Source organism: Myxine glutinosa (genome assembly GCF_964187855.1).
Source record: "Myxine glutinosa chromosome 12 unlocalized genomic scaffold, kmMyxGlut1.1 SUPER_12_unloc_2, whole genome shotgun sequence".
In the NCBI taxonomy this organism is placed as follows: domain Eukaryota; kingdom Metazoa; phylum Chordata; class Myxini; order Myxiniformes; family Myxinidae; genus Myxine; species Myxine glutinosa.
Genome location: NW_027616356.1, coordinates 310545 through 334823, shown reverse-complemented (window position 1 = coordinate 334823; position 24279 = coordinate 310545). Strand labels below are relative to the sequence as shown.

General features: G+C 40.5%; 2 protein-coding genes across 2 annotated transcripts in view; one reads left to right on the top strand and one right to left on the bottom strand.

Moving 5' to 3' along the window:
• Nucleotides 1-24279, top strand: part of LOC137437920 (uncharacterized) — a 422503-nt gene that overhangs the window by 249918 nt on the left and 148306 nt on the right. The window lies entirely within an intron of this gene.
• The window catches only part of LOC137437918 (calpain-1 catalytic subunit), a 73171-nt gene that overhangs the window by 26958 nt on the left and 21934 nt on the right, over nt 1-24279 (bottom strand). The window contains exons 8-15 of the mRNA XM_068132660.2: nt 20295-20369; nt 4868-5028; nt 4126-4295; nt 3293-3304; nt 2945-3144; nt 791-827; nt 626-706; nt 450-507 (exon numbers count right to left, since the gene is read on the bottom strand). Coding sequence (XP_067988761.2) covers nt 450-507; nt 626-706; nt 791-827; nt 2945-3144; nt 3293-3304; nt 4126-4295; nt 4868-5028; nt 20295-20369 — 794 coding nt within the window. The remainder of the gene's footprint in view (nt 1-449; nt 508-625; nt 707-790; nt 828-2944; nt 3145-3292; nt 3305-4125; nt 4296-4867; nt 5029-20294; nt 20370-24279) is intronic.

Sequence of the window (24279 nt, the reverse complement as noted above, 5' to 3'; positions counted from 1 at the left end):
AACAATCATAATGCACAAATGTATTTGTAAATACGTGATATTACATTTTATAAAAAATTGAAGTTGAAAACGTAAGTTGAAAAAAAAAAATTGGAACTTTTTTCAAAATAATACCCTTAGGACATACCCACGGGAGAGGTAGGTGCATACCAGAAGTTTGGTACGATTTCACAAAAGTTTGAGGGAGTATTTCAGTGCCAAGACAACACAGGACAACACAGACACTGCACAGATATATATATATATATATATATATATATATATATATATATATATATAATCAATAATTTTATATGCCGTACTTATATCTTGAAATACCGAAACAAAAAAGAATCGGTTGGACGATTATGAGCATCTCATTGGGAGACCCTTATTGAACACATCTCATCGCAACCGTCAACCCTCAAAGATGGCCACCTCCAGATCCGAGTCACTCCCTCCCTCATTACGTTTTTCAGTGATTTTCTTCAGAAGCGCCTGCAGTTTCCGGGCATCAATGTCACCGTCCTAGAGAGTGGGTGCAGAATGGGGTCAGAAGAGTGTTTCCTCAAAGTTGGGAGGTTTTGCCGATAGTTTTCTGACCGTGGTTGTAAGTTGTGCTCGCAATGCCGAGTGCTAAACGTACTTTTGTTGCAAACTTTTTAAACAGCTCTTCACATTTTTTCTCCTGAATCAAGTCCTTCGTCGTATCGCTCTTGCTGATTGGCTGGAATCACAAGGGGCCAGAGTTAGTAAATAGAGGTTGGTGATCAAGAAAAGTCACAGAATTATTGTCCAGGTTGCACTGTACCTTAAAAGGAGAAAAATGCATTTCTTCATCAAATTCTCTGCAAAGAAAAATGGAATAAAATGCAAACATGTGTTTTGTTAAATATTTTTCCACAAAACTGTTTCATTATTAATTTATTTGTTCAGAAGTACAATTATTGTACAAAGGGCTGAGGAGTTTTCAGAATAATTGGGATACTTGCAGGGCATACTCAGTTACAATGAGTTTGGGATCATGTAAAGGAGTTTCTATGGGATCTGTGCTGCACTCGCTTTACACTGTAAGCGAGATAGTGTGGGAACCAGGGGCCCATTTCATCAATTTCATTCATGCATCAGTGTATATGTTGGAACCCATCTGTGGATCGGTCCCATCGGCCGATGGGTCTGACCCGTTTGGCGACCCATCTGTGGATGCACGAGAAATGACAATGCAGACCCATCGGCCGATGGGTCTGCGCCATCTGCGGATGTGTTGTTCACCTTGAAGGAATGTGTATGCATCAATGGTGGATGAGTTAACCTAACCCTAACCCTAACCCTAACCCTAACCCTAACAACCCTAACCCTAACCCTCACAACTAACCCTAACCCTAACCCTAACCCTCACAACTAACCCTAACCCTAACCCTAACAACTAACCCTAACCCTAACCCTAACCCTAACCCTAACAACCCTAACTCTAACAACCCTAACCCTAATCTGTTAATGTATCTGTTAGTTACAAAATGTATTGACAAAATGTATAAATAGATGGGTAGAAATAGATAATAAAACATTTTAAAATCATCTCTGTTAAATTCCTACCACATGTAATTCCAATGACTGTGTACCTGATTGAAGAGCACCATTCTGTCAACACATTCCTTCAAGGTGAACAACACATCCGCAGATGGCGCAGACCCATCGGCCGATGGGTCTGCATTGTCATTTCTCGTGCATCCACAGATGGGTCAGACCCATCGGCCGATGGGACCGATCCACAGATGGGTTCCAACATATATACCAAAAACCTAGTTATTTGGCTGGAGGGAACTTTTGGGGACTTTTGGGACGAGGTTGTCATTATCTGAAAGTTCACACAACTGACTTATGAGCGTACTCATGTGGCTCGTCATGTACGCGATTTACGATATTTCAAATTTTGATAAATGTTACATACAGGCACTAATATTTACTCTGGATTTGCACGGATGGTATCAAATTGTACATAATTATGCCCCCTGTGCATATAAACCCAAACTTGTCCAATCGATGTGAATTAAACACAGGAGGGACTCCCCATGGAGAATATTTTATTGTTAACTCTGACATCACAGGTCACATGGTATGGCAGCCATATTGGATAAAAAAATTTAAATTGGACATTTTCTCTGAAACTGCTCCATGAAAAAAATTGAAACTTGGCATATACCATCACCTCCCCGTGGGATATATAGAGTGATAGCAATGATGTCATCGGTGAAGTGGTATTCCAGCCATAATTGGTTGAATCTAAATTTTTATCCAAAAAATGTGAGAATTCATATATCTGATCTACGACTCCATGTGACCGAAGAATAAAACTTATGATGTCACCGGTCACGTGATCTGGCGGCCATATTGTATTGAAAATAAAAATGTAAAATATATTCTCCAGAACTGCTTAACAGATCAATGCAAAAGTTCATATATATGATCGACTAGCTTAGGGGAATATAGCTTTAAATTTATTTAATATCCACCTTCATTGACGCAATTTGGCTTTAATGTGAACAACAGTGGTTGTTAAATATCCTATTAATCAATCACTAAAGCTCGGGATAATGGCAATGTATGTGACAATATATCTGAACACATCAATGGACACATCTAGGACACATCTAGGACACATCAATGGGTGATTGCATCAACTTTCGACACAACTTCATGAATTATTCCTGACGTTCAACAAGGGAAATAATCAGTGAGAAAATGTTGTTAAAGCGGAATTACATTGGGAATCGTCATGGGAATCTTTAAACCTTTTATCAATCAAAAGGAATTGCCAATTGAGTATCAAAATGTGCTTGGATACATCATGCACTAACATCATTAATGAAGCACCTCATGCTGAGTTGTCCACGCTGTAGGAAAAAGGATCAGGGTTTAGGAGAATACAGTGATCCCAATTGAGTGCACCTCAGTGTATAGGTACCGAGTATCGATGGAACTTTGGCTGAATATCCTCAAGATGAACTCTGCCTCCTCATCACTGTTGAAGGTTGCAGGGATGATGACGTATGAGCCAGGGGGTAGCTGGCAGCGGAGGCTCACCTCACGATGGTTTACAAACTGGGGTGTGAATAAGATGGGCTGCTCACTCATGAAGAAGTTGGATGGGAGATGTGCTGTGGTCTGAAAACACACGGAACACTCATGTTTCGTGAGATCCGTACCACCACAGGGTTTCTACCAAATGTTCATTTATTTATTTTAGGCTCAAAGAGATACATTTCAAAAGATTATGTCAGGTGGGTTTAAAAGCAAGTTAGAAATGTCCTACCTCTGGGGATATCTGCAAAGGGGGACGGGGTGGGATAAAGATGTTGTTATCCTTATGTAGTATCACACACATCTGAAGCTTTTCATTGGTCATCAATGAAAAGTATTGTAATTTTATTTCAGTATTGTAATTATTTTTATGTAATTTTTATTTAAAGGATTATTAAAATTATTTAAATAATAAATAAAAATTCTTAATTATTAAAATAATAAATTAATTAAATAAAAAAATTTAATTTAAAATTATTATAATAATTAAAATTTTATGTAAGAAGTATTTTAATTCTTTTTCTGTAATTTTTATTAAATAATTATTAAAATTAAAATTATTAAAATAATAAAATAAATTATTAATTATTAAAATAAAAAATAAATAAATAAAAAATAATAAATTAAAATTATTATCATAATAATTTATATTTTTATATAAGAATTATTGTAATTATTTTTCTGTAATTTTTATTAAATAATTATTAAAATTAAAATTATTAAAATAATAAAATAAATGATTAATTATATTAAAATAATAAATAAATGAAAAATAATAAATGTAAATTATTATTAAAATAATAATTTACATTTTTATATAAAAATTATTGTAATTATTTTTATGTAATTTTTATTAAAATAATTATTAAGATTATTGAAATTCATTATTAAAATAATAAATCAATTAATGAAATAAAATAAATAACAATTATTATTTTTATAATTTAAATTTTTATGTAAGAAGTATTGTAATTATTTTTGCAATTTTGAACCTTCACCGTTAAGATTTCAAACATGAAGAAGAATAAACGGGAGGAAAGAGCAGTGTGCGTCATTCTGTGCTACCTGGTAAATGTAGAAGCCGATGGAAACGTACGGTTGTCGATTCCTCTGGTTGTCTCGTGGTTTTTGCATCAGGGACACAATTAAGCTGCACAGACATGGTGAGCGTAGATCGACATCATTTGGGTTTGGTAACAACACCATCTGGTACTCTGGGTTCATCCAGAAAGTTTCTGTGGCATCATGGACAGGTCGAATGTTTTAATATAGTTTTAATATAGTCGAGGAACTAGAATTCCTTTAATTCCTGACATATGGGAGGATTCCCAATTAAAAGTACCCCATACAAGAGAGTAAAATCCCATACATTCCCACACATGGGAGAATTGTTTCCCTGAAAACTCCTAACGTGGAGGATTTGAATCCCAGAAAAGTTTCAAACTTGAAGGAACATGATCATCACGATCCAAACATCCCTCTCCCAGCAGCAGTTAGGGTATGAATTTGTAATTTGGTGTTCATTGTGCTGGTGATAAATCGCCTACTCTTTATGAAGGACATCGTGGGATTTTAACGTCCACCAACGAATGCTGGAAAACTGGACACGCCTGTTTAACGCCCATTCCAGGAGTGGTACACGCACTGATGAATCACCTGGCTTTCGAAACACCAGAATGGCAGTTTATATGTGGGCTGAGATTTTTATTACGGACCCTAGGTATCAAAATCCCAAACTTAAGGGAACTGTGTTTGAAAACGATCTGACTCCAACATCACTTTTCTATGCCCAAGTTGACCGACCAACCTATGTGCCGACGGCAGCCCCCAGCAGAACTCCCCCGAATCCACTTCCCCTCGTGCAGCTGAACTGTCCATCCAGATATCCTGGATTCCAGCCTCTCCGCAGGGTTAAGATGGCACAAACTGAGACTTTTGAAGTGTCGCTGAAAATCATCCATGGACATCCTGCAGAAAAAGACAATCTTGTGAGGATTTATTTTGTGTTCCATTCATTTCAGATTGGTTTGTTTGCCCTTCCCATCGAAGGACTAAACTAGAGAGTTCCTAGAACACGATACCGATGCAGTGTTCAAGTGTACGCTTCAATTTAATCAAATAATGATTTTAAAGATCGTTTACTTTAAAAATCCGGAAGTTTAGCGCTATGGAAGCAGCCTTATACACCATCCGACCTTACACACAGTGATAAGATGATGTTGAATCACACTTTAGGAGATGCAGCCTTTATTGATCACCGTAGAATGCAATCAGCATTGTATTCAGCATTGTATCAGCATTGTATATAGCCTTATCAGCATTGTATATAGCCTTATCAGCATTGTATATAGCCTTATCAGCATTGTATACAGCCTTATCAGCATTGTATACAACCTTATCAGCATTGTATATAGCCTTATCAGCATTGTATATAGCCTTATCAGCATTGTATACAGCCTTATCAGCATTGTATACAACTTTATCAGCATTGTATATAGCCTTATCAGCATTGTATATAGCCTTATCAGCATTGTATATAGCCTTATCAGCATTTTATATAGCCTTATCAGGATTGTATACAGCCTTATCAGCATTGTATATAGCCTTATCAGCATTGTATACAGCCTTATCAGCATTGTATACAACCTTATCAGCATTGTATATAGCCTTATCAGCATTGTATATAGCCTTATCAGCATTGTCTATGGCCTTATCAGCATTGTATATAGCCTTATCAGCATTGTATACAGCCTTATCAGCATTGTATATAGCCTTATCAGCATTGTATACAGCCTTATCAGCATTGTATATGTATACAACCTTATCATCATTGTATATAGCCTTATCAGCATTGTATATAGCCTTATCAGCATTGCATATAGCTTTATCAGCATTGTATATAGCCTTATCAGCATTGTATATAGCCTTATCAGCATTGTATACAGCCTTATCAGCATTGTATACAACCTTATCAGCATTGTATATAGCCTTATCAGCATTGTATATAGCCTTATCAGCATTGTCTATGGCCTTATCAGCATTGTATATAGCCTTATCAGCATTGTATACAGCCTTATCAGCATTGTATATAGCCTTATCAGCATTGTATACAGCCTTATCAGCATTGTATATGTATACAACCTTATCAGCATTGTATATAGCCTTATCAGCATTGTATATAGCCTTATCAGCATTGTCTATGGCCTAATCAGCATTGTATATAGCCTTATCAGCATTGTATATAGCCTTATCAGCATTGTATATAGCCTTATCAGCATTGTATATAGCCTTATCAGCATTGTATACAGCCTTATCAGCATTGTATATAGCCTTATCAGCATTGTATATTGCCTTATCAGCATTGTATACAGCCTTATCAGCATTGTATACAACCTTATCAGCATTGTATATAGCCTTATCAGCATTGTATATAGCCTTATCAGCATTGTCTATGGCCTTATCAGCATTGTATATAGCCTTATCAGCATTGTATATAGCCTTATCAGCATTGCATATAGCTTTATCAGCATTGTATATAGCCTTATCAGCATTGTATATAGCCTTATCAGCATTGTATATAGCCTTATCAGCATTGTATACAGCCTTATCAGCATTGTATACAGCCTTATCAGCATTGTATACAGCCTTATCAGCATTGTATATGGCCTTATCAGCATTGTATATAGCCTTATCAGCATTGTATATAGCCTTATCAGCATTGTATATAGCCTTATCAGCATTGTATATAGCCTTATCAGCATTGTATATGGCCTTATCAGCATTGTATATAGCCTTATCAGCATTGTATATAGCCTTATCAGCATTGTATATAGCCTTATCAGCATTGTATATAGCCTTATCAGCATTGTATATAGCCTTATCAGCATTGTATATAGCCTTATCAGCATTGTATATAGACTCATCAGCATTGTATATCGCCTTATCAGCATTGTATATCGCCTTATCAGCATTGTATATAGCCTTATCAGCATTGTATATGGCCTTATCAGCATTGTATATAGCCTTATCAGCATTGTATACAGCCTTATCAGCATTGTATAAAACCTTATCAGCATTGTATATAGCCCTATCAGCATTGTATATAGCCTTATCAGCATTGTATACAACCTTATCAGCATTGTATATAGCCTTATCAGCATTGTCTATAGCCTTATCAGCATTGTCTATAGCAGGGGTCAGCAACCTTTTTGACATGAAGTGCCAGTTTGAAATGTTCTTGTTAATTCGTGTGCCATATCAACATTAAGTTCAACATTAAGTTTAATTATGACACCACATCAAAAAAATATTTCCAACAGACATGGAATTTTATTCCATCCATATAGGCCATATGCATTGCAACAACATTTTAAAGAAACATTTACCGAACATCTACCGAACCTTGAGTACCAGTTCACTGGTAATTCCCTGTGTGTCGTAAAAAGGCGACAAACAGGGTTGGCGGCAGGAAGGGCATCCGGCCGTAAAACATTGCTTCAAAAATGGGACCAAAAAACAACAACAACCACGGTCCCCGAAAAAGGCCAACCCCCGCTTGCGGGGAAAAATGGCCTCTAAAGGTGTTTTTTTTTTACCGAACCTGAACCGCTTCACTGCAATTCCTGTGGTAAATGTGAGTGGGAGGCCGTACCGTCAATCAAACTAAATAAGACAGGCCGCGTGTTATGAGTAAAACTACTACCCCCATTTTCATTACTACCACCCCATAAAAAAAACTCAAAATAATGACGAGATTAATATTAAAACGCAGAAGGCAGCCTGAATGATAAAGAGTGGAGATGCAACCGCTGACCACCGGATGTTAACAACAGTTGCTCTTACAGCACCTCAGGTTGCCATGAACGGCGTATCGGAAGGCACCAAGCCTACATCTCCTATTTTATATCTACGATTATTATACAATTCAGAATAATGATGAGATTAATATTAAAACTCAGAAACCAGTCCGAATAATAATAATGAGTGGAGATGCAGCCTCGGACCATCTGCTGTGAACAACACCACTGTTCTTACAGCACATCCTGTTGCCGCGAATATTGTGTTTGAATGCGCCAGGCTGGCATCTCATGTTGTGCATCTTTGATTATTATTCCAGTGAAAGAATTTGGAATTGGAATGGTGACTCTGCTCTGATCCATCTACCTCATCACCCTGCACAATCACACCGGAATACTATTATAGTGCAACACGCGCAACAGCCAATGGCTGTTCAAGAAGTGATTTGGCATGCAGCGGAGAGGGCACTGCTTTCGCCAGTGTGCCAATGATTACGCTGCCGCGTGCCAATGGTGGCACACGTGCCTAAGGTTGCCGACCCCTGGTCTATAGCCTTATCAGCATTGTATATAGCCTTATCAGCATTTTATATAGCCTTATCAGCATTGTATATAGCCTTATCAGCATTGTAAATAGCCTTATCAGCATTGTATATCGCTTTATCAGCATTGTATATAGCCTTATCAGCATTGTATATCGCCTTGTCAGCATTTTATATAGCCTTATCAGCATTGTATATAGCCTTATCAGCATTGTAAATAGCCTTATCAGCATTGTATATCACTTTATCAGCATTGTATATAGCCTTATCAGCATTGTATATCGCCTTATCAGCATTGTATATAGCCTTATCAGCATTGTATATAGCCTTATCAGCATTGTATATGGCCTTATCAGCATTGTATATAGCCTTATCCACATTGTCTACAGCCTTATCAGCATTGTATACAACGTTATCAGCATTGTATATAGCCCTATCAGCATTGTATATAGCCTTATCAGCATTGTATATAGCCTTATCAGCATTGTATATAGCCTTATCAGCATTGTATATAGCCTTATCAGCATTGTATATCGCCTTATCAGCATTGTATATAGCCTTATCAGCATTGTATATAGCCTTATCAGCATTGTATATGGCCTTATCAGCATTGTATATAGCCTTATCAGCATTTTATATAGCCTTATCAGCATTGTATATAGCCTTGTCAGCATTGTAAATAGCCTTATCAGCATTGTATATAGCCTTATCAGCATTGTATATAGCCCTATCAGCATTGTATATAGCCTTATCAGCATTGTATATAGCCTTATCAGCATTGTATATAGCCTTATCAGCATTGTATATAGCCTTATGAGCATTGTATATCGCCTTATCAGCATTGTATATAGCCTTATCAGCATTGTATATAGCCTTATCAGCATTGTATATGGCCTTATCAGCATTGTATATAGCCTTATCAGCATTTTATATAGCCTTATCAGCATTGTATATAGCCTTATCAGCATTGTATATAGCCTTATCAGCATTGTATATAGCCTTATCAGCATTGTATATAGCCTTATCAGCATTGTATATCGCCTTATCAGCATTGTATATAGCCTTATCAGCATTGTATATAGCCTTATCAGCATTGTCTATAGCCTTATCAGCATTGTATATAGCCTTATCAGCATTTTATATAGCCTTATCAGCATTGTATATAGCCTTATCAGCATTGTAAATAGCCTTATCAGCATGGTATACAACCTTATCAGCATTGTATATAGCCTTATCAGCATTGTATATAGCCTTATAAGCATTGTATATGGCCTTATCAGCATTGTATACAGCCTTATCAGCATTGTATATAGCCTTATCAGCATTGTTTATAGCCTTATCAGCATTGTATACAACCTTATCAGCATTGTATATAGCCTTATCAGCATTGTATATAGCCTTATCAGCATTGTTTATAGCCTTATCAGCATTGTATACAACCTTATCAGCATTGTATATAGCCTTATCAGCATTGTATTTAGCCTTATCAGCATTGTATATAGCCTTATCAGCATTGTATACAGCCTTATCAGCCTTGTATATAGCCTTATCAGCATTGTATATAGCCTTATCAGCATTGTATATAGCCTTATCAGCATTGTATATAGCCTTATCAGCATTGTCTACAACCTTATCAGCATTGTATATAGCCTTATCAGCATTGTATATAGCCTTATCAGCATTGTATATAGCCTTATCAGCATTGTATACAACCTTATCAGCATTGTATATAGCCGTATCAACATTGTATATAGCCTTATCAGCATTGTATATAGCCTTATCGGCATTGTATATAGCCTTATCAGCATTGTATATAGCCTTGTCAGCATTGTATATAGCCTTATCAGCATTGTATATAGCCTTATCAGCATTGTATACAACCTTATCAGCATTGTATATAGCCTTATCAGCATTGTATATAGCCTTATCAGCATTGTATACAGCCTTATCAGCATTGTTTATCGCCTTATCAGCATTGTATATAGCCTTATCAGCATTGTATATAGCCTTATCAGCATTGTATATAGCCTTATCAGCATTGTATATAGCCTTATCAGCATTGTATATAGCCTTATCAGCATTGTATACAGCCTTATCAGCATTGTATATAGCCTTATCAGCATTGTATATAGCCTTATCAGCATTGTATACATCCTTATCAGCATTGTATACATCCTTATCAGCATTGTATACAGCCTTATCAGCATTGCATACAGCCTTATCAGCATTGTATATAGCCTTATCAGCATTGTATACAGCCTTATCAGCATTGTATACAACCTTATCAGCATTGTATACAGCCTTATCAGCATTGTTTATAGCCTTATCAGCATTGTATACAGCCTTATCAGCATTGTATATCGCCTTCTCAGCATTGTATATCGCCTTATCAGCATTGTATATCGCCTTCTCAGCATTGTATACAGCCTTATCAGCATTGTATACAACCTTATCAGCATTGTATACAGCCTTATCAGCATTGTATATAGCCTTATCAGCATTGTATATAGCCTTATCAGCATTGTATATAGCCTTATCAGCATTGTATATAGCCTTATCAGCATTGTATATCGCCTTATCAGCATTGTCTATAGCCTTATCAGCATTGTCTATAGCCTTATCAGCATTGTCTATAGCCTTATCAGCATTGTCTATAGCCTTATCAGCATTGTATATAGCCTTATCAGCATTGTATATAGCCTTATCAGCATTGTATATAGCCTTGTCAGCATTGTATATAGCCTTATCAGCATTGTATATAGCCTTATCAGCATTGTATACAACCTTATCAGCATTGTATATAGCCTTATCAGCATTGTATATAGCCTTATCAGCATTGTATACAGCCTTATCAGCATTGTTTATCGCCTTATCAGCATTGTATATAGCCTTATCAGCATTGTATATAGCCTTATCAGCATTGTATATAGCCTTATCAGCATTGTATATAGCCTTATCAGCATTGTATATAGCCTTATCAGCATTGTATATAGCCTTATCAGCATTGTATACAGCCTTATCAGCATTGTATACAGCCTTATCAGCATTGTATATAGCCTTATCAGCATTGTATACATCCTTATCAGCATTGTATACATCCTTATCAGCATTGTATACAGCCTTATCAGCATTGCATACAGCCTTATCAGCATTGTATATAGCCTTATCAGCATTGTATACAGCCTTATCAGCATTGTATACAACCTTATCAGCATTGTATACAGCCTTATCAGCATTGTTTATCACCTTATCAGCATTGTATACAGCCTTATCAGCATTGTATATCGCCTTCTCAGCATTGTATATCGCCTTATCAGCATTGTATATCGCCTTCTCAGCATTGTATACAGCCTTATCAGCATTGTATACAACCTTATCAGCATTGTATACAGCCTTATCAGCATTGTCTATAGCCTTATCAGCATTGTATATAGCCTTATCAGCATTGTATGTAGCCTTATCAGCATTGTATATAGCCTTATCAGCATTTTATATAGCCTTATCAGCATTGTATATAGCCTTATCAGCATTGTATACAGCCTTATCAGCATTGTATATCGCCTTATCAGCATTGTCTATAGCCTTATCAGCATTGTCTATAGCCTTATCAGCATTGGATATAGCCTTATCAGCATTGTATATAGCCTTATCAGCATTGTATATCGCCTTATCAGCATTGTATATCGCCTTATCAGCATTGTCTATCGCCTTATCAGCATTGTCTATAGCCTTATCAGCATTGTCTATAGCCTTATCAGCATTGTATATCGCCTTATCAGCATTGTATATCGCCTTATCAGCATTGTCTATAGCCTTATCAGCATTGTATATAGCCTTATCAGCATTGTATATAGCCTTATCAGCATTGTATATAGCCTTATCAGCATTGTATATCGCCTTATCAGCATTGTATATCGCCTTATCAGCATTGTATACAGCCTTATCGGCATTGTATACAGCCTTATCGGCATTGTATATAGCCTTATCAGCATTGTATACAGCCTTATCAGCATTGTATACAGCCTTATCAGCATTGTATACAGCCTTATCAGCATTATCAAGCTCACCCCTGTTCAATACCCGGTCCCTCAACAACAAATCCCTCATCCTCAACGACTACATCCTGGAAAATAAACTGGACTTTCTCTGTCTCACTGAAACCTGGCAACAACCTCTGGACTACTTCGCACTCAATCTCACCACACCCAATGGATATTCCTACATCAATAAACCACGCTCGGGGGGCCGAGGTGGTGGAATTGCCGTTATTCACCGACAAGACATCAGGACCAGCCTCATCTCCATCGCATCTGCTCCATCATTTGAACACCTGGCTTTTAAACTCTCTGGTCACACACAGTCAGTCATGGCTGTTGTCTACCGCCCTCCCAAACCACACCCATCATTCCTATCTGACTTCTCCTACTTTCTGACCCAGCTATGTTCCCTCTCCCCCTCAATCCTCCTCCTTGGTGATTTCAATATCCACATGGACTCCACTGACTCCATGATAACCACTGACTTCACTGATTTACTCACCTGCTTTAACCTCACTCAACATGTCAACTTTCCTACCCATAACCGTGGTCACATTTTGGACCTTGTCTGCTCTACTGGATTAATTTTGCACCATCTCTCTGGCTCCGACCTCACCCTCTCTGACCACTTAGCCATCACTATGACCATCAACATCCCCGCCCCAACACCAAGGCATTATCGCGCTATCAACTTCCGTTAGCTAAACGCTCTTTCACCTACCTCATTCTCATCCACCCTCTCTGAAAAAATGTCCACTTCTCCCTTCGTTGACCTCCACAACCCTTCTGATCTCACTGACTACGACAACCACACTCTCTCCTCCTGCCTCGACCAGCTTGCGCCAATGAAAACCAAAACAGTTTCTTTCACCCATTCTGCTCCCTGGTTTACCCCTGAACTCCACCTGATGAAAACTCGTGCTCGCCAACTTGAAAGACTCCGCAATAAAACAGGTCTCACAATTCACTCCCAAGCCTACAAGGACCAACTACAACACTACAAAGATGCCCTCTCCCGCGCCCGCTCCGCCTACTACTCTCAAATTATCCACTCTGGCTCCGGAAACCCAAAAGCACTCTTCTCTACAATAAACAAACTCCTCAGCCCCCTGAACACCACCACCCAGTCATTCACAGTAGACAACTGCATCTCCTTCCTTTCATTCTTCCAACGCAAAGTTGAAAACATCTACAACAGCTTGACCACCGCCGCACCCGCTCCCCCTCCCCCTCAAACCACCTGCCCCCCCTTATCCTGCCATCCCCTGTCTCAATTCTCCCCAATCTCCCCTACTGACCTCTCTGAACTCCTCATAGGAATGAAAACTGCCACCTGCACTCTTGACCCCATCCCCTACAGCTTTGTCAAGGCCTCCCTTCCTGCTCTCTCTCCACTTATCATTGCAACAATAAACTCCTCCCTGTCTACAGGCATCATCCCACCATCCCTCAAAATTGCTGCTGTTACCCCCATTCTGAAAAAACCTGGACTAAACCCTGACACCCTAAACAACTTCAGACCCATCTCCAACCTACCCTTTCTGTCGAAAGTTTTGGAACACGCTGTAGCCGCTCAACTCAAACATCACCTCTCTGCCAATAACCTGTATGAAACATTTCAATCCGGATTCCGCTCCAACCACAGTACTGAAACTGCTCTCCTCAAAATCACCAACGACCTTCTCCTCTCCTCTGATGCTGGCAACCTCAACATTCTCATCCTCCTCGACCTCAGCGCCGCTTTTGACACCATCGATCACACCATCCTCCTCACCCGACTTGCAACCACCTTTAACATTACCGGCACTGCCCGCTCTTGGATTAAATCATACCTCTCTGACAGACGCCAGTTCATCTCCATCAATAACTGCAAATCCCCCACTGCTCCCCCTCCCCCAAGGTGTCCCCCAAGGTTCAGTTCCTGGCCTCCTCCTCTTCATCCTTTACCTGTCCCCCCTCGGTCACTTAATCCGTCGTCATGGTCTCCAATTCCACTGCTTCGCCGATGACATCCAGCTTTTCATCTCCACCAAGTCCATCTCCACCGCCACCCACTCTATCCTGACAAACTGCATCACTGAAATAAAATCCTGGCTTCAAATCAACTTCCTCAAACTTAACTATGATAAATCTGAAATAATCATCATTGGCCCAAAAACGCTCATAAAATCCACCAATAACTTTGCCCTCAACATCGACGGTATCCCAGTATCCACCTCCCCTCACATCCGGAATCTTGGCATCATCTTTGACCAAACCCTCTCCTTTGACAAATACACTAAACAGATCACAAAGACAGCCTTCTTTCACTTGAAAAACATCGCCCGTCTCCGTCCATCCCACTCCTCCATGGCTGCAGAAACCCTCATCCACGCCTTCATCACCCCCCGTCTGGACTACTGCAATAGCCTCCTCTATGGTTCACCCTCACCAATCACCAATAAACTCCAATACATTCAGAACTCCGCTGCCCGTCTACTCACCCATTCCCGGACCCGTGACCACATCACCCCCGTCCTTTACAAGCTTCACTGGCTCCCCATCCCCCAGAGAATCCAGTACAAAATCCTCCTCTTGACCTACAAAGCCCTCCATAACCTGGCCCCATCCTACCTGGCTGACCTCCTCTCCAGACACACTCCCAACCGCAACCTCCGCTCTGCTGGTACCAACCTCCTGACCCCCCCCCATCCGGACCAAATTCAGATCCTGGGGGGACAGGGCCTTCTCCATCGCTGCTCCCACCCTCTGGAACTCACTACCTCACACCATCAGAGACTCCTCCTCACTCACCACATTAAAAACATCACTCAAGACCCACCTGTTCAACACTGCATTCAACATTTAACCCACAGCATTTAACCCCTGACTATCTCTTCTCCTTCTCCCTCCTTTTTGCTTTGAATATTTCCCTATTGATTCTTGTTTGTTTTTTGCAATTGTTTTTATGTTTTGCTATGCATTATGTTTTGCACTCTGTCAAAGCGTCTTTGGGCTCCCTGAAAAGCGCTATATAAAATAAATGCATTATTATTATTATTATTATTATTATAGCCTTATCAGCATTGTATATAGCCTTATCAGATTTTATATAGCCTTATCAGCATTGTATATAGCCTCATCAGCATTGTATATAGCCTTATCAGCATTGTATACAGCCTTATCAGCATTGTATATAGCCTTATCAGCATTGTATATAGCCTTATCAGCATTGTATACAGCCTTATCAGCATTGTCTATAGCCTTATCAGCATTGTATACAGCCTTATCAGCATTTTATATAGCCTTATCAGCATTGTATACAGCCTTATCAGCATTGTATATAGTGTTACATATTTATATGAATGTATGTGAATTACCATTCAGGTCTTTGCTTATCCGTGTGTAGTATATTAAGTTGTTGTGTAGTTGTTGTGGTTGGAGGGTCAGGAGCCCTTCTGAGGGAGTGGCCGGAAACGGAAGTGACCGGAAACGGAAGAAGAAAAGACACGAGGAAAAAAGGACGAGTATTATTCTTCCTCGCCCCGCTCCGACAAAGGGTGGGATCGACCTTGCGCTGCGTGAAACAGCGGCGTTCCGAAGCCTGTCTGGCGAGAGGAATTACCGGAACGTGTACCGGCCCGGTGGAGACGTCAAGTTGACGTGGGGCCGTGCATCGAACCCGCGTCTGGCCTCGTTCGCGGCACCGTCCAAATAGACGCGTGCGGGTCGCAAGTTGGGGCCTAACCCGCCTTGCAAGCGGCGTGGGGTTTGGCTTGCTTTACCGTATCCGCCTCGCGTGGCCACGAGGGGCTGCAGCCACGGTGCCTGGTACGATACCTGCCCGGTGGAAACACGTCCACCCGGGGTTCGTTCTACCGCCCGAGTGCGGTGACGGCGACCATCATCTTGGTCAGGAGGGGCCCAGAGACATTGTGCGGGACCGAGACCAAAAGGGTGTCGTGAGTACTCACCGGGACACACGTATATAAGATGGCCATCTTACTCATAGGAAAGTGCTTGTGAATTGGGAATTGTTGATGGTTGTATATGGTTGATTGCTCGGGGAAAATCTCCGTGGTTGTGTCATTGCAATTGTATGGTCATTCCCATTGAAATATATCCTTGAACGTCAGTTGTCTCTGGGGTGAAATTCATATGGATTGCGTGGCGAAAGCGCATATTTAATACAGCTTTCTGGCGAAGTTCCTCTCACGGTCCGGGGGTCACCGAGACCAGGTATTCACCGAGGGGACCACGTAACAAGAGCATTATCAGCATTGTATAGAGCCTTATCAGCATTTTATATAGCCTTATCAGCATTGTATACAGCCTTATCAGCATTGTATATAGCCTTATCAGCATTGTATATAGCCTTATCAGCATTTTATATAGCCTTATCAGCATTGTATACAGCCTTATCAGCATTGTCTATAGCCTTATCAGCATTGTATATAGCCTTATCAGCATTTTATATAGCCTTATCAGCATTTTATATAGCCTTATCAGCATTGTATACAGCCTTATCAGCATTGTATATAGCCTTATCAGCATTGTATATAGCCTTATCAGCATTGTATACAGCCTTATCAGCATTGTCTATAGCCTTATCAGCATTGTATATAGCCTTATCAGCATTTTATATAGCCTTATCAGGATTGTATACAGCCTTATCAGCATTTTATACAGCCTTATCAGCATTGTCTACAGCCTTATCAGCATTGTCTACAGCCTTATCAGCATTGTATATAGCCTTATCAGCATTTTATATAGCCTTATCAGCATTGTCTACAGCCTTATCATCATTGTATACAGCCTTATCAGCATTGTCTACAGCCTTATCAGCATTGTATACAGCCTTATCAGCATTGTCTATAGCCTTATCAGCATTGTATATAGCCTTATCAGCATTGTATATAGCCTTATCAGCATTGTATATAGCCTTATCAGCATTGTATATAGCCTTATTAGCATTGTATATAGCGTTATCAGCATTGTATATAGCCTTATCAGCATTGTATATAGCCTTATCAGCATTGTCTATAGCCTTATCAGCATTGTATATAGCCTTATCAGCATTGTATATAGCGTTATCAGCATTGTATATAGCCTTATCAGCATTGTATATAGCCTTATCAGCATTGTATATAGCGTTACCAGCATTGTATATAGCGTTATCAGCATTGTATATAGCCTTATCAGCATTGTATATAGCCTTAGCATTTTATATAGCCTTATCAGCATTGTATATAGCCTTATCAGCGGCCTCTTCTTCACCCCTATACTGTACCTTCACACATGCTATGCCCGCGCATGCTATATATCGTGTATGGTCCTTGGAAGTGTAATGAAGGTGATTTGTGTTCTACAATGTTCCAGAATATAATTAAATAAAGGTTTAAAGGAGTATAAATAAATTAATTCTGGGTTTTCCGCCATTTTACCCAGCGTCTATTACATCACAATATCTGACATGTTACATGAGTTTTTCGTGCCTGCCGTTTGTGTCCTTTATAACGTCCTTAAAAACAGTAAGTTTCCTGTTTGGAATGATTTTCTATTTTGTTTGATTGCCAGGCAGGCACACAGAGTAAACAGAGTAAACAAATGATTTCTCTCCTCGTTGTGCAAGTGCGTTCAGGACGAATTCAAAGCCAATGTACGGTAAAACGGCAAACTTGCCTCCCTACTCATGTGCATATGCATGTTCAAAATATAACATTCCATTTAAATAAGTTGTTCCTCGATCATAAACTGATAAGACAGACGGGCAGACATGAACCAATTGCTTAACCCCGTTTTTTGCTTTGCATGCGCAGGAGTAATGATACTGATGATAAATTCAACATGCACGTTCTGCTCATCTCAAGGCAATGTAAATCGAGCATAAACTAACTCTAAACTGTCATTGTAATAACTAGTGAGATACCCGAGCTACGCACGGGTGGGAGGCCAGAAGCGCAATGCAGATACGGCGAATGCTAAAGCATGAAACCAATAAATTCCACATTCCTGTAGCACCCTCAGTCGCACGTCAGACATGGACAGCAAGTTCGTGAAGGACTTCCATGAAAAACGTACCCGTTCGCAAACAAACGGGTACATTCACGTATAGAAACATCGATTGTGGGTCCGTGGCGAATCTGCATTTGGCGATCCGTGAAGTTCACCTTTAGAAAGTAGAAACCAGCACGGCATGTCGTCATTTACTTGAACTCGATATCTTTTTTCATTCCAAACAACATAATTCCAATCACAAAATAAACTTTTAACAACATTGTTAATGTTTCCTTCATTGTAAAAACTACCAAGTCAACAGTTAAAAGGATTTTGAGCCAATAGGTGTTACGGCCTTGGCAAGATCGATGGACACAGCGATCTGTTAGCTTATACACCGCCCAAATAGCTATGTGGAATTCTCTCATGTAGAGATTAAACCCACATCGTTTGAACTTTGGCCAAGGTCATTATTTACTTTTAATGATGTTTATATACGAATCAAAAATAAGATAATTGGTTTTGGGTTGTCCTTTCCGCATATCTCGTGGGATTGTGAGTTGGAGAGACGGCCGTGATGGTGGGGAGGGGGTTGGCATTCTCTCAAGCAGGGATTCAACCCATGTCCTTATAAAAGGTCTTTGTCCGAGGTCATGGAGTCCGATCGGTGCAGCCGATCGGTGCAGCTGTGCAGCGCAGCAATCGGTGCAGCCGTTTGTGCGGCACCCGGGAAAATAACGTTTTGCGGGAGTCCAAACCTGAAAATGCTGGAGGCCAAAGCTGAAATTGGAAAAACAATATAGCCTATTTTACTCCAGGAGATCCCAGGATTACCCACCCAAAATATCGTTGCGATCGGTTCAGCCGTTTTTGCGGTACCTTCGAACGGATGGACAGACAGACAGACGGACGGACATTTGGTGAATTGTAGTAAGATATATATGCTTACTGATACCTTTGTCTACCGTGCTTGTGATATTTGTACAAGTTCTACCATAAACCATAGATAATAGAAAATCATTACGTTTTCATAAGTTTAGCAATTTATTAAACATTTAAACTTGCCAGTCTGAGTGGGATTTCTTTAAGAATCAAACACGGAAAGGATAAAAAGTCAGTTTATTGCATTTATTAATGAGAACAGCTCTCGGTGGGAGCAACATACCTCCGCCAGGCTAAACAGGTTACATTTTGTATCCCACTGATAAGCCAGATCTGGATTCAGATCTGAACCAAAATCTAATCGGCTTGTTATTGTCACCTAACCAACTCATACACCAAGTTTTGTCATAATCCGCCGATAACCTTTTGAAAAATCCTGTTATATATCATTTTTTGGGCCCCATCTCTCAACAGTGAAGAATCGCTCAGAAAAATTAAAAACTCTTGTATTCAGATGTTCATCATCAGATGTTCAACAAACACACAGACAGACGAATTCAGATGTTCATCGCACCTTCATCATCAAATTCTGTATCTCCAAATCCGTCCATAACGTTTTGAGATATCCTGCTCACAAACAAACAAACAAACAGACAAACGAATAGACAGACAAACAGACAGACAAATAGACAGACAAACACAGACAGACAAACAGACAGACAGACAGATGAATAGACAGACAGACAGCCGAATGGACAGACAGACAAACAGACAGATGAATGGACAGACAGACAAACAGACAGATTAATAGACCGCCAGACAAACAAACAGACAGACAGACAAACAGACAGACGAATAGACAAACAGACAAGCAGACAGACAGACAAACAAATAGACAGACAGACAAACAAATAGACAGCCAGACAAACAGGGGTGAAAACACAACCTCTGTTGTCTACCTTTGGTGGCGAAGGTAATGCATTTTATTAATCGTCACTCACCAAAACTCTCCATCTTCTTGAGTACCTCTCAGAACATTTCGACTGCTTTCATCGATATAATTCCAGTCGAGAGACCTGTGAGTCGATAAAGGCAAACGGGACAATTTATGTCATATTTGAGACTGTAGACATTTGGACGCACTGCGAGGGTCACTTTCATTGAATGGCACACATAAGACAAGACGTGTTATTTTGTGAGATGATTAGGAAAGATTATAGGATATATGACAATGAGTGTACCCAAAATCACATTTAACTCTCCTGCACAAGGTTGATAAGCGCAGCTTCAATTGGGTCAAACTTGAGGAGGAGTGGAGAGAGCCAGCTGGTCAAATGGGTAGTTTGTAAAAGTGTAAGTTAAGTCACAACAGTGGAAAATTATGATGGACTACAGGAACACTACCATACTGGTTTCTGATTTAATATGTCTGTTATAGATTGTCATTCCAAATCCTCCTCCATACTGTAAGCCCGAGAGCCTGGATCTTTTCCCCTCCCCCATAGTTAAACAAACACAACAACATCAGCGTCATAGGTTATATGTATCCGGGTCTTGCGATTACCCGTAGTAAATTGCGATATTCAAGATGGATGCTGCATGAGCCCGTGTGGATGGATGATAATTACGGTAGGACTAATAAATCGGTATGTTCTTGGTTAATTATTAATGTAGGATTGTTATGCTTACGTATGTAGTATTATTATTAGTATTATTATGCTTGTTGTATTAAACGACAGACTTAGTTATGCTTCTGTGTTGTTACAGGCTGTACTGTTCTCGCTGAATAAAGCCTACATTGTGTGACCTAACGAATCAAGCCTATTCCATTCACTCTTCGGCTTACCACAATTTATTCAGCGAGAATTTTCATAATGGAGAAGTTCTTACGTCCTGAGCGGTTTGAAGCAAACCCAAACTCCAGCAATGCTGCAAAGGAATGGAACCATTGGTACAAGACGTTCGACAACTTCTTGAGAGTAATTGAGCATCACAAACCGGAGACGCTAACTATGCTCATAAACTATGTAGCTCCAAGTGTGTACGAGTACATCGCTGTTTGTGAAGACTACGACACTGCCATGGAGACATTATGAAACATGTATGTTAGACCAAAGAATGAAGTATATGCACGGCACCTATTGGCGAGTCATCGACAACAACCGGGTGAAACCCTTGATGAACTCCTGCAGGCATTGAAGTGTTTGAGTGGAGACTGCAATTACAAGGCTGTGACTCCTGAGAACTACAAAGAGGAGTCCATCCAGGATGCTTTCATAAGTGGATTGCCATCTCATGTCATCCGCCAACGGCTCCTCGAGAATAAAATGTTGGATCTCACGACAGCTTTTGACCAGGCTAGGGCCCTTGATCAAGCGCAGAAGTGTTCTGAGACATATATGGCACCTGTAACACCCCTGAATGCAGTCATAACCTCTTCGGTAGACAAACCTCTTGCGGAAGCCGAAACAAGGACTTACCGACCTACTCCTCCAGATATCTCTCAAGTAGTCGCCGCCTCTGGGAAGCAACCGAAGTGTTTTTTCTGTGGGAGCTCTCGACATACTCGACAGGTTTGTCCAGCTTGGGATTCTGTGTGTCATAAGTGCGGGAAAACGGGGCATTTTGCTGAAGTATGTGGATCGCCTGGGCTGAGGGCTGCAGCTATGCTCCACACCCCAACCCTAGCTACGATATACACCGCATTTCTAGGAAATCTTTCTAAGGCAACAGTTAATGTGCTTGTGAATGGTAACAAGTGTAGAGCACTTTTGGATACTGGGAGCTCGGAAAGTTTTGTGTGCCAGAGGCTGGTTAAGGCGTACAAACTATGTGTACACCCAGGGACAGGTAGAGTATCAATGGCATCTACCTCATTGTCGACACGAATAGCTGGACATTGTTTCGTGAACCTTGAGCTGAAGGGCTGTACATACCGTGATGTTCGACTCTCCATCTTACCTGGCCTATGTAGTGATGTAATTTTAGGCCAGGATTTCATGAAACATCATGAGAGTGTTACTGTGCAGTTTGGGGGGAGATAAACCACCACTCTCTGTCTGTGTGCTAGCTACCCTCTCCATACCACCTCCACCACTTTTTGCCAATCTCACTCCCAACTGTAAGCCCATTGCTGTTAGATCAAGAAAGTACAGTGCACCAGACAGCTGTTTCATTGAGTCAGAAACGAGGAGGTTGCTCGAAGAGGGCATTATTGAGCCCAGCACCTCGCCCTGGCGAGCTCAGCTTGTAGTTACAACGAATGTGCGGCACAAAAGGCGGATGGTGATTGATTATTCGCAGACAGTCAACTGCTTCACGCAACTAGATGCATACCCACTACCAAAGATAGACAATTTGGTCAACAAGGTAGCGCAGTATCAACTATACAGTACTATCGACCTGAAGTCCGCTTACCACCAGGTCCCTATCAAAGATGGGGACAAACCGTATACTGCCTTTGAGGCATGTGGGCAGTTGTATCAATTTCGCAGGATTACATTCGGGGTGACAAATGGAGTCGCCTGTTTACAACGGGTGATAGATCAGTTTATTGCAGATAATGGGCTGTCTGATACCTATGCTTACCTGGATAACATTACTGTCTGTGGCAAAAGTAAGGAACAGCATGACAATAATCTTCACAAATTTCTTGAGGCTGCCAAGAAGTTCAACATAACCTTCAACCTTGATAAATACTCGTTCTCTGTAGCCTCAGTTGGTCTCCTGGGATATACAATCTCGAATGGGTTAATTAGGCCCGACCCAGAGAGACTTCGGCCACTCCGTGGTCTTCCCCTTCCAGTGGATAAGGGTTCTCTGCGTCGTGCACTGGGTATGTTTTCGTACTACTCACAGTGGATTGTTAACTACTCGAAGAAGGTTGGCCCCTTGTTCAGGTCGGTTCTTTTCCTATGTCTAATGCAGCCCAACAAGCTTTCAATGATCTGAAAGCAGAGGTGGAGAAATCGGTGGTTAATTCTATTGACGAGTCCGTTCCATTTGTTGTTGAGACAGATGCTTCTGACATTGCGATAGCTGCTACACTTAACCAAGTCGGGAGACCTGTGGCATTTTTTTTCTAGGACACTGAATGCGAGTGAACGCAAACATTCTTCAGTGGAGAAAGAGGCATATGCCATTGTTGAATCATTGCGTAAGTGGCGACACTATCTGACTGGACGCCATTTCACCCTGATCACTGATCAGAAGTCTGTAGCCTTCATGTTTGACTCAAAGCAATCGGGAAAGATCAAGAATGATAAAATACAAAGATGGAGGATTGAACATCCTGCTACAACTTTGATATGCAGTTCCGACCTGGTAGCGAGAACATAGTGGCAGACACTTTATCCAGAGCATACTGCTCGGCAATCAGTACAGATACCTTAATCGAACTGCACAATTCTCTCTGCCACCCCGGCACTACAATAATGGTACATTTCGTAAGAACTCGGAATCTTCCCTTCTCTGTCGAGGAAGTGAAGAAGATAACGGCCTCCAGCCCAGTGTGTGCCGAGTGCAAACCAAGATTCTACCAACCGTAACAGTCACATTTACTAAAAGCTACACAACCCTTTGAAAGGCTCAGTATGGATTTCAAGGGACCCTTACCATCATCTATCGCTAACTGCTACTTGCTTACTGTGATAGATGAGTTTTCTCGCTTCCCATTTGCTTGTCCTTGTCCCGACATGACAACTTGCACTGTGATTAAATGTCTTATAACTCTTTGCTATATTTGGTATGCCTGCTTATGTACATTCTGACAGGGGGAGTTCCTTTATGTCGTCAGAATTGAAGCACTTCCTATACGACCACGGCGTCTCGACCAGTCGCACTACCCCATATAATCCTGGAGGGAACGGCCAGTGTGAACGTTACAATGGTGTGATTTGGAAGAATATTACTCTGGCTCTCAAATCACGAGGCCTACCAACTCCTCAATGGGAGAACGTTCTGGCAGACGCCTTGCATTCTATACGT